General features: G+C 43.7%; 2 protein-coding genes across 3 annotated transcripts; both read left to right on the top strand.

Annotated features, from left to right (window-relative positions):
- The first annotated feature begins 329 nt into the window (after positions 1-329).
- Positions 330-12,787, top strand: inppl1b (inositol polyphosphate phosphatase-like 1b). Of its 2 annotated transcripts, none has more exons than XM_049755444.2 (27): positions 330-1,083; positions 2,698-2,761; positions 3,934-4,072; positions 4,142-4,256; positions 4,364-4,504; positions 4,747-4,834; positions 4,906-4,983; positions 5,053-5,193; positions 5,382-5,496; positions 5,564-5,664; positions 5,752-5,854; positions 5,936-6,132; positions 6,361-6,478; positions 6,554-6,650; positions 6,849-6,987; positions 7,086-7,185; positions 7,327-7,415; positions 7,719-7,800; positions 7,947-8,036; positions 8,116-8,229; positions 8,333-8,421; positions 8,503-8,590; positions 8,836-8,988; positions 9,369-9,450; positions 9,741-10,530; positions 10,740-10,855; positions 10,961-12,787. In XM_049755444.2, the coding sequence occupies exons 1-27, from the start codon at positions 947-949 to the stop codon at positions 11,052-11,054; spliced, it is 3,660 nt and encodes a 1,219-aa protein (XP_049611401.1). In that variant the 5' UTR covers positions 330-946; the 3' UTR covers positions 11,055-12,787. The 2 variants fall into 2 exon arrangements, with proteins under 2 accessions (XP_049611401.1, XP_068508310.1); XM_068652209.1 differs by having other exon boundaries at positions 3,931-4,072.
- Positions 12,788-12,931: 144 nt separating this feature from the next.
- Positions 12,932-17,455, top strand: LOC125989289 (P2Y purinoceptor 4). Its single transcript, XM_049755491.2, has 3 exons — positions 12,932-13,067; positions 13,670-13,920; positions 14,924-17,455. The coding sequence occupies exon 3, from the start codon at positions 14,985-14,987 to the stop codon at positions 16,065-16,067; it is 1,083 nt and encodes a 360-aa protein (XP_049611448.1). The 5' UTR covers positions 12,932-13,067; positions 13,670-13,920; positions 14,924-14,984; the 3' UTR covers positions 16,068-17,455.
- Positions 17,456-18,436: the final 981 nt, after the last annotated feature.

Genomic DNA, 18,436 nt, shown 5'->3' with positions numbered 1-18,436 from the left:
AATGAGGAGGGAGCAAAAGTGAGGGCTTGCCAGGCAGCACATCTGCAAACTCATTTTTCTATTTGAATGTCAGGAAAGAGACTGGGCAGGGCCTGAGGCAGAGGAAGTGATCTGCTATTTCACACACTGCTGGTGAAGTTCAGCTCTCGACTACGGTCTCGGTCATCTGGAATGCGGAGTCACCTCCTCCGTCTACCAGAGGTCGTCTCTTTCCCTCTTCCTCCGCCACCACGCTGTGGAACTCGCCGCTGGACAGTGCGGGCGGACAGGACACGAAAAGCGGGATTCTCGGAGGAAGCCACATCTGACCAGACTGCCTCTAAATGGAATCTGGCTCTGGAAAAGAAGCGGTAGAGTCATCAGCTGAACATTTTGGAGGCTGTTCCTATTCCCTTATATGGCAAGAGAGCTGGGAAATCAGTTGAATTAGTCTGGATTCTGCTCGTATGTCTGCCTGCCTGTCTGCTTTCAGTGCTGACTTAGTTGCATCTGGGACAGCTTTGCCACCGGAATGTGTGGCCCCTTTCTGTCGGTGTGTATGAGGCCTGGCTTGTTTGTTTTGCTTTTCTCGGTGCTTCTTTTCCTGTTTGCACGCCGAGGTTTTGTTTTGGGACAACAAGAGAAGGACTTGTGTTTGTGGTTGGCAGCGCCTGCTGTTTTTCCCCTCTCTTCCACGAGACTGAAATAGGAAAACACTCACCTGGCAGCCAAGAAGTGAAACAGCCTCTAATACAAGGACGACTGGGTCTCCAACTGAATATCCATCATTGGTTGATATTTCGCCCATCCTGATTTCCCATGGAGCCAATTCTTTTGAGAGCAACCTCGGAAGGATTTGAATTGATGTGATACGCACGCGGGTGATAGACTTTGAGGACGCTTTATCGTCAATCCTCTCTCCTCATGAGGATTTTCTTCATTAGACTGTCTCTCAACATCGGTTGCCATGGCGACGGCAGCATGGTATCACCGTGACATCAGCCGCGTGCACGCAGAGGACTTGCTGGCACGAGCCGGGAGGGATGGAAGCTTCCTGGTCAGAGACAGTGAATCAGTGCCGGAAGCCTTTGCTCTATGCCTCCTGTGAGTACAATGACACACTTCTTGAATTAGAATCATCTAACTGACCACCATTAATGTATTCGCACAACATTGCATATTATGTTAGCGTGGTGAGGTGTGGCTCAGACGTGGTATTTGTTCGATGAAAGTGTGACTCAAGGGTACGATCTAGTTCTAACACTCATGGGTTTATGTTCTCAAGGTCATTAGCCAACGAGTGGTGTCATTACAGGTTGAAATTGGTTTCTTCTTGGACAGTCTTGGCCTGACTAGTTAAACAAATCACATTCATGCTAGTGTGACTCTAGACATACTTGTGGTGTCACGTCAACATCAAAAATAGTCTTAGAAAAGTACGTTTTGAAAATTGTTTCAAAATTCTATTGACATATTTGGCCATTCATTACAGGTAAAAGGCCAAAGCTAATATTAGCCAAACTCTGGTTAGCATGCTAACAGAAACAACGCTTTCTCCAATAAAATTTACCGTAGAAGTATTTGGCTGAACTCGGCTGTCATATATTTTTGACATGAGACACATAACATGACCCTACAACAAAAACAGAGGAAGTTAAAGTACCAAGAGCTTATGAAATTGTAAAGATCGGATCCCCCCAATTGCAAAACAATTCACAGGGTCCACTCCCAAGATCGTCACTGTCAACATCAGCCGCTTTGAAACGCTGGCAAAAGCGCTTTTCCCATCGTACTGCTTCTTTCTTCCCTCGGGCCCCATGGAAGAGGGCGGGATCTCCAGTGACCACACTATGCTGACTTGGTCTTGAGCCTGCGCCAGATGCATTCCTGAAAACTGAGCCGGTTCGCCTGCACCGCTCCCTTGTGCCCCCCATCCCCCCTTTCCCCTATATTCTCTCATCTAGCTAATTCCGGGGATCGAATCACCTCAAAGAAATGACAGATCAGACAGGAAGATTTAACAATGCGTTTATGATCATAGTGGTAGTTTCCAGTGGTGTCTGCGTCCTCATGTGACCAATTCATGACAAGACATTCCTTTCATGATACCATGTTAAAAACCCAACAGCAGGCGTTAACACTTTTGCTATCAGAAGTAAAAAAGATAATCCATCCCATACTGCAAACTCGAACCATAATAATAACTGTGTCAATCAAACCCGAGTAATATATATGATTCTCGTTTATTGTCGAGGATACCTTTCAGGATCTAATTGGTGGAACTGTCATTGCCCATGTAGTAATTTACTGTCTTTACATGCTTAACCTCATCAGAGTATATGTCACGATACCAATAAAATCGATCCCAATGTTTATTTTTATTATTTCTGTCGATGGTCAATTATAGATTGAATCGAGGGCAGCTGGACTCGTGTTTGTTGTTTTGTGAATGTGTGTTTTTTTTCCTAATTTTTAAAATACGTAAAAAAAAAAAAACGACATGGCGGTTATCCTAATACGCTAATGATATTTAAAAATACAAAACTTTACCCACCCTACTTCACATAAACATACCTAATGTTATGGCAACTAACATCAAAGATTTATTCACCGCCTGTTTTTACTCTCCGGCTTGCACAAGTTGTTTTTTCACTGCTTCATGTCATCTGGTCCTAATTGTTCGTCTCGTTTTGTTAAAGCCATTTTATTCTTCTCTAGGTTCCAACGCCATGTCCATACATATCGGATCCTCCCCGATGAAGACGGCCTCCTTGCCGTGCAGGTAAGTGACATCATTTCTCCTCCTCCTCGTGCACTTGACCATTATTATTATCCTCAGTGTCAAAACTGTCCCAAGTAATCAAAATAAATGTCGTTTATTTGATAAAAGAACGTATTGTTAACGCCTACTGTAAGGAGAACAGAAACACGTTTGTGTTTCCTCTGCGCGGCCTCCCAGTAGCGCCGTTGTTTCCACGGCATCTCTGCCGTGCGGCCGCATGCTTGTCGGATGAGCTCAGCAGCTCAGCGAAGACTTGTTTTCATGTGTCACAGATTCTACCCCCGCACGAGGTCAGTGGCTGGTGTGTGCGTGTTGTTATTGTTATGCAGCACCGTGCGCACTCCACGTTTTGAACCTATCGGAGGATTTTGTCCATAAATAACCTTTTACAGCCCAACATACTTTGAAAAATATCCCTGGCACTCTTTTCTGTGATGACCGAAAAACTCCTTCAGTTTTTCCATGACCGTCAATACAAAGCTCCCAGACACATTTTTTTTTTCCCTCTCCCAAATTTTGCTCCTGTAACTTGCAAGTCGCATGCTTTCCCCTGCTTTTTCTTTTTTCCTCTGTTTTTTTCCAAGTGAACGACTGCGATATTTTGGGCCCGGTCTCACATTACGCTTCAAATCGGTTTGATTGTGTTCCAGGAGATCGTTGTGGTCTGAAATACCATTTGTAGCCAGATCAATTTCTTTTACCAACTTAAAAAAAAGACTAAAGGGAAAAGTGGTCTGCTATTACACTTTCGTTTCCTGACTTTGTGCAACTCACTTATTGATGCCATTCCGTTCTTAGCGGAATTAAAAGTTGTATTTCTTATGTCTGCACTTCTTTGAAACTTTGAATCTCAACTCTTTTCCCCAATCTTCAGCTTCCATAATCATTTAAGACTTGTAACTCATTCATTGGCAGACCAGTTCAAATGAATATTTCACGTCTATAGCCGTCAATGGCAGTGAATGCGTTAACTGCCTAGACATGTATCGTAAATCTCCTTTTAATTGGTCAGCAACTGGTCCAAATTCATCTAAGATAACCTCCTGCTCACCTGCGGGTAATGAGGACAAGCAACCGAAAATAGATGGATAAAAATCGACATTCATTCAAATAAGTATCAGCGCTACTTATAATAAATGGAATGACGTTCGTGCGCGGCGGTGTGTCAGCAGACCACACAAGGAGTGCAGGTCAACTGTTTCCGAACACTGGAGGACCTCGTTCTTGGGTACCAGCACCCGCACAAAGGCTTGGTCACACCATTGCTTTACCCGGTTCCCCGTGACGCCGATACCGGAGATGAGAGTTCAGGTAAGCCTTGGAGATTTTGAAAACACCGCCAACTGCAGTTTGCAATTGCTTCCGTGCATGTGTGCGCAGATGATGAGAAGACACCTCAAAGTTTAGCTCCTGCCAACACCATCGCAACACCAGCGGCAAAACCAGAGCCCCACGCTCGATTCCTGGATCAGTTGCAGGAACTCAACACATCCAGGTATCATCCTTTTTTTTTTTTTTTTTTTGCCCGTGCTGCTTTTTGTTTTCTTAAGTGTGAGATAAAATAAACGCATTGTGTAATATCTTTCTCGCCGTATTTTCCAGTACTGCCAGCGATGTGATCGGACTGCTCAACGATTATCTCTTCAGCCAGCTGCCCCTGGACATTGAGGACGTGCATAAAGGGGCGACGAGCCTCTTCCACCTCAAGCGGACTCTGGGTCTTGCCTGCCAGGGCCTGAACAGGTCAGCGTTTCCTTGGCGTCGTCACGGAGGTGCCAAGTTAACAACACTGATCACTTTTTCACCATTTTGTGACTTAACAGCCTTATTCCAACAATTGATTCCATTTTTTTCTCCCAAGTTCTACTACATTTGCAATAAAAAAAAATAAAAAAATTAGTGTTATGCTGTATTTAACACAATGTGAAAAAGTGACGCTGCGCTTTTTTATTATTATACTAAGTAAACATGGTTCTGATCCGCAGTGAGATTGACCTGACTCTCTCGAGTCTGGAAACTCTGGCCAAGGTTTTTGACCACCCGAGCTGCTCTTTATCATCCACAAATTCTCAGGTATGAAAAAGCTCAGTGTGAATCTAATCCAATCTACCTGACTCAAACTCTGACGCCTGCATACAACAAAGGGTCCCGAGATGGAGATGGACACCTTGCTTTGTAAGATTTCCGCCTTGGTCAGCCTACTTTCGTCTCTGGAGAAAAAGGTTTGCATTTCCGTTCTCCCTCTGACGCATAGCAAAAAAAAATGTTCTTACTGATGTGTGTGTGTGAAGGTACTCAAGGCTCTACAAGACGCAGTAACCAATCACAATCTGGCCGTGCAGCCGAACCCTCCTCCTCCGGAACCAATGGCCACCGTTACGTCGTCTGCCAAGAACCACGAATGTCGTCCGCTGCCAGTTCACTCATTTCAGGTAACCTTATATCATCCGAGTAGCCTACATGGTCCTTAAGATGGATGTCAAAGATATATAAGCATTTCCATAAAAAAACTGTGGTTAGTGTGCCGAATTTTGAAAAATGCCAGTAAATGTGCACAGTCAGTGAATTCAAGCCAACACATGGTAAACCTACTACATTATTTTGCGGAATGTGCTCGCAGGTAAAGATGCTACGCTACGGCAGGCAAACCGTTTCTGTAGATGTGGATGCAGGCGTGCTGCTCTTTGACAGGAAATCCTCCTCATTCGATGTAGAGCGGGTCTCGCACGACAGAGGTACGTACGTACCCGCTGATTATTAGGGCGCTCGGATAATTTGTCTAACGTCCTTTTTCTACGTCAGTCCTTCAGGTTGTCAAATACCAGAGTAGTCCCGCTAAGGTACGCCTGGTGATAGACAGCCACCACAATGCGCCAAGGGAGATGATATTTGAGAGCACAAGGGTAATTATTCGTAATAGAAATCAAGTTTTATTCTTGTTTGAGAATCTCATTTTAGGTTAAATGCCGCAATTCCATGTTGTCTTTCAGAAGTGCCACTCCTTCTGCCAACTCATCCAGCTGATGAAAACAAGGCACTCCGAGTTGAGCGAACCTGACGTCATCTCTGTTTTTGTCGGCACCTGGAATATGGGTAATCCCCCTCGGCCTCCCTAAGTACAGGCTCCGTTTGAGAGGCGTCATCATCTGGGTTGTTTCTTGTACTGTTTTGTAGGCGGTTCACCTCCGCCTCGCAGCCTGCAGTCGTGGGTCACCTGCTGCGGTTTGGGGCACACCCCCGACCAGTCGACGGCGTCGCTGCCTCATGACATCTACGCCTTGGGCACGCAGGAAAACCCTCAAGGGGAGAAGGAATGGGCGGAACATATTAAAGTGGCCCTTCGCAGCCACACACAAATCGACTTCAAACAAGTATGATTCAACACTTTTCATCCACATGCCGTTTTTGCGTTATGAGCACACAACCTCGCGCAACAATATGAATTGATTTGTTCATCCTGAGTAGAATTTAAAATTGTCACTGCAGCAATATTGTCTGTTTATTTTTCATTCTGTACATTCCACAATATCCAAACTGTGACGATCAACATTTGCAAGCCAATATTGGCGCTGGTTGTAATGCAGCAATTTGTCCTGTAGGTGGCAGTGCAGTCCCTCTGGAACATGCGCCTGGCGGTGTTTGTCAAGCCGGAGCACGAGAGCCGAGTCAGCCATGTGAGCACTGCCAGTGTGAAGACTGGCCTGGGGAACACTCTCGGTAAATTCCCTGGCGCCACAAATTCTAATCAATATAAAGATGAACGTTTTCAAGTACGTTTTTGTTTTGCAACAGGGAACAAGGGAGCGGTCGGTGTGTCATTTCACTTCAATGGAACTTCTTTTGGGTTTGTCAACTGCCACCTGACCTCAGGAAGTGACAAAGTTCTGAGGTACATCTGTATGAATTTTGCCCTTCAGCTCCTTGTGAGAAAACAAATTGTGCAAAAAAGTACTGAAATGATGGCCAAGTATTCAAATGTTCAGAGAAAGACAGATTAAGTTCACTTCCTAACCTAAAAGCCACATATCACTAACCTTGTATGCATTTTACGTTCACCTCTCCATCCTCTTCATTTTTTGTTTTTCAGGCGGAACCAAAACTTTGTGGACATCCTCAGGCTCCTTTCGTTAGGCGACAAACACCTCGGCGCCTTTGACATTAGCCTGCGCTTCACCCACCTCTTCTGGTGCGGAGACCTTAACTACCGACTGGACCTGGACGTACAGGTGTCGCTAAAACCTCCGCGTACATTCGCCGTACCAATTTTGTTCACTTGCGACCGATTTACCGCTCATGTTAATAATAATATTGCTGTTTCCTTCAGGACATTTTGAAGCATGTATCCAAAAGGGAGTTTGAGGAGCTCATGTGTGCGGACCAGCTGACTCGAGAGAGGCACAAGAGGAAAGGCTTTCTCTATTTTCGTGAGTTGCACTTTTATATCGACAAAAATGTGCTTTGTGAATGACTTAGTCTGTCATCACAACTGGCTGCATTCCCGGAATGAAAGATTTCATTTGTATATTCTTTTTGGACTTTTTTCGATATTTTTTTTTTTTTTTAAGAGGAAGAGAAGATTGCATTTCCCCCCACCTATCGGTACGAAAGAGGCTCTCGAGACTGCTACCTGTGGCAAAAGTACAAGACTTCAGGGGTAAGTAAGCAGGATTTTGGTATAAATAGTATGCCTCTTACAAAATTCTGAGGTGCAACATGATAAAATACAAAAACAACTTTACACACATCACAAGCATGCCACGGACTCGCTACTCCGAGTAGTTTATGTGTAACGCAATGCCAGCAGCTGCCACAACTTCTAAAAATAGCATTTAAAAGATTTCAAATGGGAATGCTTTGCATAGTTGAAAAGGTCTTTCGCTTCCATACGATAAAATAATCTCAACCAACTTGTGCACTGGTTTTCTGGATTTTTATTGGGTATTTTATTTCCCCATAGGTGCGAGTCAATGTTCCGTCATGGTGCGACAGGATTTTGTGGAAGTCGTACCCTGACACGCACGTAATGTGCACGGCATACGGTAAGAATGAGATGATTCGAAGATGGAGACAAATTTGTCAGATTAACTCATTCACTGCCATTGACAGCTGTAGACGTCAAATATTCATTTTAACAGTGGAATGAGTTAAAAAAAATTGGGGGGGGATATCTCTCGTCTCTTGCCAGGGTGCACAGATGACATTTTCACCAGTGACCACTCACCTGTTTTCGCCACCTTCCAAGCGGGCGTGACATCTCATTTCAGCTCCAAAACAGGTATGCTTTGGAAAATAATGATTGGAATACCGGCAGCTCTCCTCATCATGTCAACACTTGTATCTTGCATGTCAAACAGATCCAGGTGCTGGCGTGGAGAGGGCCTGGGTTGAGCTGGAAGGCATCGAGGCCATCGTGAAGACAGCCAGTAAAGAAAAGTTTTTCATTGACTTTTCTTCACCTTGTCTCGAAGGTACGCATTGTCAAAAGAATAAAACCATGTCATGTATTGCAAAGTGTTTTGTGGACCCTCGCCTTGCCGATCCGTCCGTGACGTGACTCTGTTTCTCCCTCAGAGACACGGCGTTCAAGTGAGAACGACTCTCAAAGCTGTGACGTCCCAGGCTTTCTCAAACTGGCCTGGTCCTTCAAACAGCTGCCCAAGGTTAGCGGCTCTCGGACGCCGGTGTGCCTGTTTGTAGCTGCTAGCCGCTTGCTAACTCGTGACTCGTGTTTTTTGTGTTAGCTGCTTCCGTACAGATCTGACATGGACTACCTCCAGGATCAGCACCTGCTGCTGTCTGTCAAGTCATGTGAAGGTTTCGAGTCATACGGTAAAGTCATGTGACATCCAAATGTCACTCTCGCAGGTCATATTATGAAATGTTTTGCAATCTTTATTGAGCCAGCATTAGGAAAAAAAAAATCCATAATGATGGAATGAGCAGATTTGTGGCTTACTTACAATCGACTACAATTGTGTCAAATTTGATAATGCATATATGTAAAAATAATAATTTGCTATTATGTTGATCTGAAGGCACATACTAAAGTTCAAAATGTCATTTTGTTCCTCCAGGTGAATGCTGTATCGCTCTCCGCTCCCTTGTCGGTGCATCAGAGCAGTTTGAGACCTTCCTGAGCCACCGGGGTGAGGAAATCGGCTCCATCAGAGGACGCGTCCGCATTCACGTGCCTAAGGACCGACGAGCAACCCGCCAGAAGTCCTACGGTGGGTGCGACGCAATCTTTCCCCTCTGGTCTCCTTCCTCGCACTCTGTCTTCCTTCTCAGCTTTCACCTCCAGTGGCACTGCGTTTCTCGGTCTCTCCTGCCAGTCTCACATTACTTCCTCTATTTGGTTCCTCAATGTCCGCCTCTCCCCCCCTCCCCCGGCTTGGCTTTGCACTTCCGCTTCTCCTTTTTGGCTCCCGATTGACTGACCCTGACCAGATGCATCCTGAGACAGTTATTATGTCGCCAAGGTCAGCACACACAGAAAGCAACTGTGCTGTCATGCAATACAAAATTGTCTCGCACATACTACATTGAGGAAGGTAATTTTGAAAGACATTGGCTGATTTTGTCACTTTATGGCATTTGGCTTTTTCAGAGTGCTTCCGTTTCGAGAAGGACGATAAATGTCCCAGCCGAGGACACATGTCCCCTGCATCCACACGAGTCCAAATGAACAGGTGAGGATTGACATTGTCAGTTTTTTTCCAGAGGTGTTTGCACTCATTAATCCTTAGCTGTTTATCCAACGTCAACTCTGTATTGTGAGTTAATCACATGGTGACAACTTGAGGGAGGAAGCCACAACGAAAACGACAGTGAAAATGTTACGACCAATGTTATTGTACTCAGTGGAAACTAATAAAATACAAACGGAAATCAATTTAAATTTAAAAAAAAAGAATGGGCTGGGAAATTGCATTTCAGAAGTTCCATAATAACTTGAAGAGAACGCACTCATGTGTGGCAGGTCCTCTGCAGCTCCTCCCAAGGCAACACCAAGCAGCTACACCAACCCGGCCTACTTCATTTTCGAGGGCGTGTCGGTGGTCCGCGGCATTGAGGAGGCCCTGCCCCAGCGGAGGGACCCACACGTGATCTGGGCCGGGAACGAGGCTCTGCAGCTCCCAAAAATCTCAGGGAAGCACGTCTTCAACACAAAAGCCTGTCGCCGATCAAACTTCACCGAAATCGAAATTCCCGCCGTCCTTCCCCAGTACGCCGCTGCGTCCGCTCAACTTCAGATGCCTCAAGCCAACTCCTCCTACGAGCTCTTCCCCGCCAAAAAGCCTTCTCCCATATCTCCCCCAAGCAGTAAAAGCCCCTCCCAATGTCAGGAGTACATTTCAAAACCTAAATACCGCGCTAAAAACATTTGCCATGACTCCATATTACCGGAGAAGAACATGAGAAACTTGTACATGAATCAATCTGCGATCATGCGGCAAAAAGCCAGGAGAGATCTCCCGGAGAGGACCGATCCTATTAGGAAAACAAAAGCACCGCCTGTTTTCCAATTCACTCCCGTTCCCGTACCTTTGAGCCACTCTCGGCCTGCTCCTTGGGTGACGGAACAGCAGCAGCAGCAGTCCGGGCGAACTGGAGACAACTCCCTCACCGCTTTGCAGATTGCCAAGTCACTCAGTGAGGTTGACTTCTTCCCCTCAAAGCAGGGCGCTCCATCCTATCCCAGCCAGAAGTCAGGCTACCGGAACGAGCCTGCGTTCCATATGGAGAGGCGCCACAGTTGGGAGAATGAGGTATGAGGCTTCGAAATGTGCTAGCAACTTGTTTGACTCCAACAAATAGGCCATTTTATAGCTTTGATTTTAAGCACAGTCCCGATCCAATTTTTGGACACGGTAAAAATGTGCATTCTCAAACGTCATAGAAGTGTGTTTTTTAAACTGGTCTCATTTGACCCAAGTGGTATCTACAGAAAAAAACAAGATGTTTCTCATCAACGCAGGTATCTGTGCTCCAAGGTGCTCCAGAGACCGTCTGCGAGCTCCTCAGTGCCCTGGGCCTTCAGAAGTACACGTTGGGACTCAGCCTCAATGGCTGGGATGATCTGGATTACTTCAGGTAACACCGCCATTCTTCTTTCACTAAGGAAGGAGCCGACGTTGCAGTTCATAAATCTTCCGCACACAGTTCACGTGTCACGCTCTCTTTTTGTCTACTCCTCAGCGGCATCACAGAAGACGATCTATGTGCTGCAGGAGTCACCAATTCTTCTCACCGGCGCAGGATCTTGGAGAACCTGCCCAGGAACTGGAACTGAGATGCACTCCATTCAAAGAAAATGGACAGGAAGAAAAAGACATTTGTGGCTAAAAGGATGGCGTTGGTCAGGTTTGATTTTAGCACTTCACTTGTGGCAATTGTGGAGTCAGCTTCAACTTCAGGGATTTTGTCTAGACTTGATGTTTATGCCTCCTCCGTCCAATGAGAGTTTTTAAGGTACATTTGGATTTATGTAAGTCTGCCATGTGCAATTTGGGGATGATTTCCTTGAGATTTTCACAAACCGCTGCTCTATATGGAAGCTACAAGCCAAGAAAACGATATCTGCTTCCAATGCAATTTCCTTTCGCCACTCTGCTAGTGTTCCTTGCTGCACGACGGGAGTCACTTTAGCTTTTTTGTTTGTTTACTGAATCAGAACTGGGTTGGGTTTTTGAATCTCTTTGTAGTCGCTTTGGTTTTCAAACAATTCAAACTTTGACCAAAAATATGCTCTGAGAATCAAAGCAGTTCTCAAAACATGATCAAAAACAGGCGACTCTAATTTGCATTCCTCCGAACAAGTTTTTACTTTATACTTTGCTGTGTGTGAACATTAATAAAAGTTTGACAGTGATAATAGCCTGATTAAAATGCTAACCGCATTAACAAAAGAAAAACAAAATGTAAGGCTAGCCATATTTTTTTGTGTTGACAATGGCAATTCATGAATTTTAAGATTACCTGGTGAAAATTTGTTTTGGTGAATTTTTAACCTCTTAACAGGACTATATTGTTCCACGGCTTTTTGCAGGAGACGTGACTTGCCATAGATAAGAACTCAATTGAGATGAACCCTGATGCAACATATTGGCAGCAAAGCACTACTTTTGTCTGAACAAAGCAGATGACTGTAAAGTTGGTCCTTGACACCAGGAGACCACAAGATGGTGGCCAAGCAATAATTATATCTAAACAAAGCTTCATTTTAACATAGTTAAGATACTGCAAGATGGCAGATATAGTACTTTTATTACTTTAGCCCAAACACCAACATAGCAGCAGCTAACAAAGTAGATGTCCCCCTCAAAAAAATCCAAGCATAGATTAAAATACTTTACAAGTCAAATCATAAACACTGTAATTGAGTTTAAACGGATTCCCATGGTGATAATAAGGTTTAAAGTCACACTGAATAAAAAGTTTAACATAATGTTTGGTAGTAGTCCCAGTGTACTCATCCTCTGTAAACTATACAATTAATATTGATTTTTCTTTCTAGGTGGCATTCATTTTATCTGCATTATCTGAAAGCAAGTGTTTGCTATTCATTCACTCTCTCCCCACTGAGCGTATTTTCTGCCACGTTTGAGCCTGCAGCCGAGCTCATAAAATCCCGCAAATAAACCGATAGTGGCATCATGTCTGTACATGCGTAAGTCAAGTCGATTGGGCTCTCTTTCCAGTCTCATACTTTCTAATCAGCACATGTGTCTGTACACGAGTAAAGCGCATTAGATGAACTTCAGTAAGCAATCCCATTTGTCTTTTTTTCACAGTTGACCAGTAGGGGCAGAAGATAATGTTTCTTTTATTTGAGTTAGCAAAGCACACAATCACACTGCACTAGGCAACACACTCAATTTGACAGATTCTCTTGTCTCTATTGTATAATTATTATTTCTTTGGTCTGGCTTCACATTGACTCTCGCCCAAATCACAGTGTGACAATGACCGTGTACATTTTGCTGCTGTCGTTACTGATTAAAGATCAACCAAACAAAACTTTAAGTTTACTGACCTCTAGCTGCTTTGTCCATGAAGTCATCACCTGGATGTGATTTTTTTTTTTTTTTTTTTGGCAGCACGTACACTAGAGGGGGAAAATATTTCCTCTAATCTCTGTTTTTGTTAACCATTGCTCTCAACAGGCACTTTATTAGGTACACTTGCTCGTCCTACAACCTGCAGTCTGGATTTACATACAAAATATTGCTCAATTTTGCTTGAACGTCATGCTGGTTGGCATCACGTGAGGGTCAAAGAGACACTTCAATCAAGTAAGTCTCAGGTAACTTATTAAGCGCATTTTTTTTTTTTTTTATACATTTATGTTTTTACAATCATGCATTACTGTTTCGTTACTCTGGGAACAAAGCAGGTGAAACAACAAAATGGATAGTCCTCGAAGGACAATTCTCATCCCAATAGATTTTAAAGACGGAAATGTTGCAGCAGTGTAAATATATTACTCAACATCTTTGGGGAGCTCTCCGAGTTTTTTTTGGAGGACGATGAGGACCATTAAAATGTCAGTCACACTTTAATATTCCTGTTAAAGAGGATGACCCCTGAACATGACCACATTTGAGTGTTTTAACTTTTTTTTCTGACAGTTGTAATCACTGTTCATAGTAAGTTATGATTATTAAGGGGTAAATTGCACCATTCTAGATGAAGTTTGCTCCCACTCAAAAACAGACTAACATTTACTCTCACTGGCTGTGTCCATTTTTTATTTATTTTTGATCAATTCAGTGTCAAAATTCGCACTTACTTCCCCACAACGGATCTTATTGATTTCAACTTTTAAAGTATTACACGACAACTTTGAAATGATAATCACTGAAAAAAAAAAGTTTCTTTTTTTTTTTTTTTTTTTTGTCCATGCAGTTCCTGCGTGAGCGCGCACTGAACTTCTTCCTCTGCAACAAGAGCGCGCATACAAACACCCACCCAAATAACTTTGCGGTGTGTCTAATGCACTCCAGCCGGACTTGCGAACATCGGCTATTGACTTTGCCCGGAGCAGCGATCGGAGCGGAAAAAAAGATAATGCCGAGGAGCACCACAGTGCGTCCGTTGGGGTCCCCTGTCCTCATCTCAAGCGGAGAGGACGCTATAGACAACACAAACTCCGAAAGGTACAACTTTTTACTAACACAAGATAAACACATAAAAAACTGTTTCAACACACGCTCTCGGTTGGACCTAAATTTGTCACACTCCAATTGTGTATACACGTGGAATGCATGGAGCAATCTCTGGATAGTTTCTGGAACATGCATGGACATTTTGGATTAATGATCAAAAGCTACTTAGACTAAGTTACTTGGCGTGTCTTACAGCTACTGTATACAGTCATTATTTAAAACTACAGCATAATTGATTTAAGTCACAAGTGGCACATTGTTTTAAAACTGTTGCCAAGTTTGGCAACATATATGCTGTATAAATGATTGTATACAATCATTGGTACAGATGCAATATGAGAGTTGTAGCAATTATTATGTCATTAAAAAAATATATATATTAAAATTAAATTTGATCTGCACAGTCTAATTGACTGATATGGTTTTAATGGTGTGGCTTCATCTTAATGAAAATAGTTTTCTTTATTTCAATTTGCTTAATAAATTAGTTCGTAGTACAGAAAAAAAGTACTCACATGCAGCAAACGAGTGTATTTGATCACGTGATCAATATTTCTTTGTCCACCATGTTGGAGGTCAAGTTAGACCGACCTGTCAGATTTTGCTTTCCATCTTTTTTTTCCCCATGTAACTAACCTGAATCATTCTATATCAGCTATGTTATCAATGTTTTCAATCTTTTTATCTTATCAATGTTTTTTATCACCAGGTATTATGCACTAAAGTGAGGCAACTTACAATTCTCAAACAACTCGTTGACTTTCTTTTGTACAGACGTGTAGCAATATGCAATGAACGGCAAAAGCTCGTGGTATCGACGAAGGCCATGTTTTCGCTATAATGATAATTTTTTGTAGTTAGTTTCATAAACAAAGGATGTAGTTAGTTTTTGTTGTTAAATGATTCATTCTGTTTTATTTTAGCTTCAATTTTGTTTTGTTTAATTTCCAAAAATCCCCTAATTCAATCCCTTCAATCCCTGTGCGCACCTCAGAGACCCCTCATCCTCGGATGGTTCTCTCAAGACCTCCTGATCCGGGACAGCACTGGTCGCCATGGCAACGCCGGCGTACATCCCGGTGGAGTCCAACCAGTCAGTGACGTTCACGTCTGTCTTCAACGCCAGTTGCCGCTTTGACGAGGAGTTCAAGTACATCCTGCTGCCCGTCTCCTACACGCTTGTTTTCGTGGTGGGCTTGGCGCTCAACGCCACTGCCCTGTGGACCTTCGTCAAGATGCGCCCATGGAACCCCAGCACCGTCTTCATGTTCCACCTGGCGCTCTCTGACTTCCTGTACGTGCTATCGCTGCCCACGCTCATCTACTACTACGCCAACCGCAGCCATTGGCCCTTTGGTGTGGCGGCGTGCAAAATGGTGCGCTTCATGTTCTACGCCAACCTCTACTGCAGCATCCTATTGCTAACCTGCATCAGCCTGCACCGCTACATGGGCATCTGCCACCCCATCAAGGCACTCAGCCTGGTCAAACCTCGCCACGCCCACCTGGCGTGCGCCGCCGTGTGGGCAGCGGTGGCGGTCTGCTTGGTGCCCAACTTGGTGTTCGTCACCACGTCCAGGCGGGACAACGACACGCTGTGCCATGATACCACCAGCCAGGATTCCTTCGAGGAGTACGTGGACTACAGCTCGGTTGTCATGACGCTTCTGTTCGGCGTGCCCTTCCTGGTCATCGTGGCGTGTTACTGCCAAATGGCGCGCACCTTGTGCCGACCCCGGAGAGGCTTGTTGGCCAACCAGGTATCGCGGCAGAAGTCCGTCAAGCTCATCGTGGTGGTGCTGATCGTCTTCGCCGTCAGCTTTGTGCCCTTCCACGTCACGCGCACCGTCTACTACACGGCCCGAGTGTTGCAGCTGGATTGCCGCACCCTCAACATCGTCAACTTCACCTACAAGATCACAAGGCCGCTCGCCAGCGTCAACAGCTGCATCGACCCCATTTTGTACTTCCTGGCCGGCGACCATTACCGCACCAAGCTGGTTTCTGTGCTGACGAGGAAAAGACAGGCCACCACGAGCCAAGCGCCTGCTCAGGCTGCAGCCAATAAGAACGCGAGTATCGCTCTGGTCTACTTGAACTTGGAAGCAAAAGTCAAACGCGAAGCGCAAAAGACGTAGAAATTAGAACGATTGTTTTTTGTTTTCTGCAATTGACATCAACTTGGACATCCAGCAGCTAGCCTAGCAAGGACAAGCTAGAGAAAATGGATTATAAAAAAACTTTCACTGTCGCCTTTGAGTAGATTGTTACTTTTACTGTATTGGAACAGAAACAGCTTTGAAATAGTGTCCTTTTCACATTGGAACTCATGTTGCAGGTGTACCTAATGATATGACCTGTGAACTGCAGAGAACTACTGCCAGCTGCTTTTGTCTTTCACTTGAACATCTGTTCATTTGCTCTCTCAACGAGGGGCGCAAACGGGGGTGGAACGTCGACTATCTGGAACTGACTCCTCCAAACCTCCTACACATGATTCCTCTATTAGCTTTGGGACTTGGAGTCGGTCGGGAAAACAGTGTTGAAGCTTAGTCGGCCAAAATCTGAAATCTTTTACATAAGAAAATTCACCCTGGTCTTTATACGATGACATTAAGGCTGCAAATGTTGTTGTGGTCTTGGCCGTGTTGTTGTTCCGTGACGGATGCCGTCATGATTTTTGCTAGTCATTGGCATAAAACATAAAAGAAAATCTTAAAATCCTGAAGGACAGTTATTGAGAATTGAGGCTTATTTAAAATGTTGAAAACAATCCACGTTTTAAAAATGTATTTATTCACTTTTTATATTATTATTCACTGTATTCTGGACTGGCCCATCAGACGTGACCTGTCTAAAGACATTTTCCCCATGAATGTCTGACCCCAAAAATGTATGATCCGAATTGCCTTTACACAAGCCACTTTTAAAATTTTAAAACAGCTCAGCTGCACCCCCTAACGGTTTTGTTATAAAATACATCTGTGCTATCAGTTAAGAAAACTTAGTGTGAATTTAAAATGTCGGAGATGTGTAATCTAGAGTTCATTATAGGCTGTGTCTAGACATTTATTGGATATTTGCTGCGTCCGTCTAAATAACAATTGTTGTTAAGAGACAGAACAACATCGTCTTTAGAGGCACATTGGTCTTGAGTATTAGTATTTATTATTCTGCAATACGGCGTGAGTGAGAAAAAAAGATGTGATGTTCTTAGATTTCTGCGCTCAAGGACATGAAGGACTATTATGATCAAAAACTTGATTCGTGACATTTGCAGGAGAAAAAAAAACATGTTTCTTTTTTGTGTCCTTCCACAAGTATGAGAAAATAAATTGGCTGTGGGGAGCACGTGTCACACGTCTATTCAGCGCAAATAGCCTCGCCTTTCTGCGCCACACTGTATTCACCACAAAATACATTTCCATCAGCTTTAAATCCATTTAGTTGGAGGACCTTCAGATATATTTTCACTTTTTTTACGCTATAGAAATGCCAATAAATGTCAATAATGTTGTGAACTCCATCATGAGGGACCTTTTTTTTTACTATGATTAAATTGTTTAGTCAGAAATGCAAGCATTTGTCTAGATTTGATGTAAAAAGAAAGCGTTACGTGTCTAATGTCAACCACAAGGTCAATCTGATATTATAAATTTAATTGAATTTAGTTCACAACAGTCATTAGTTTGTTACATTTGTTAAGGGAGAAACATTTTTTGATAAATCTGATTAGATTGTAAATGTAAATACCGTCCTCTCCAATATACTTAAACATTGTAATAAATAAAAAATCGACTTGTTGGACTAAAACAGTAATTAAGTTTGTAAACTACAAATAAATATGGATGGTGTTTTGGGCAAATTGTAAGAGTTTGCACAAGAAAGCATGCAAGTTATTGATAAAAAAAATGATTGACCATTGATTTGGTTGCATATTAAGAAAATTGTTACTACTGTTACTACTAATTGCTACTGTCTATCTATCTATCTATCTATCTATCTATCTATCTATCTATCTATCTATCTATCTATCTATCTATCTATCTATCTATCTATCTATCTGTCTGTCTGTCTGTCTGTCTGTCTGTCTGTCTGTCTGTCTGTCTGTCTGTCTGTCTGTCTGTCTGTCTGTCTGTCTGTCTGTCTGTCTGTCTGTCTGTCTGTCTGTCTGTCTGTCTGTCTGATCGATCCCGTCCGTCCGCTCGTTCATTCATTCGTTCATTCTTCCCTCATCAGGGTTGAGGCGGATAAGACGAGGCAGCTCAAGGACGCCGGGAGAGCGGCTGAATGCTGCGGCGGAGTGCAGCGAGTGACACGGCAAGGAGGGAAGTTCATTATCCGGCTGAAAAGGAAACCAATGGCTTTCGGCGTTGCCACGGCAACAGGCCTGTCTTTTGCCGTCGGCCCCGTGATAAGGTACTTCACAGCATTAAGCGCAATTATTGCGAGGTAAAAGGGGAAATATTGCTTCCCATTGAGAACAGATGTTAGTCATTGATTGGCA

This window comes from Syngnathus scovelli, chromosome 1, assembly GCF_024217435.2.
Source record: "Syngnathus scovelli strain Florida chromosome 1, RoL_Ssco_1.2, whole genome shotgun sequence".
NCBI lineage: Eukaryota > Metazoa > Chordata > Actinopteri > Syngnathiformes > Syngnathidae > Syngnathus > Syngnathus scovelli.
The sequence above is the reverse complement of the archived record's forward strand: the minus strand, read 5'-3'. Positions and strand labels throughout refer to the sequence as shown.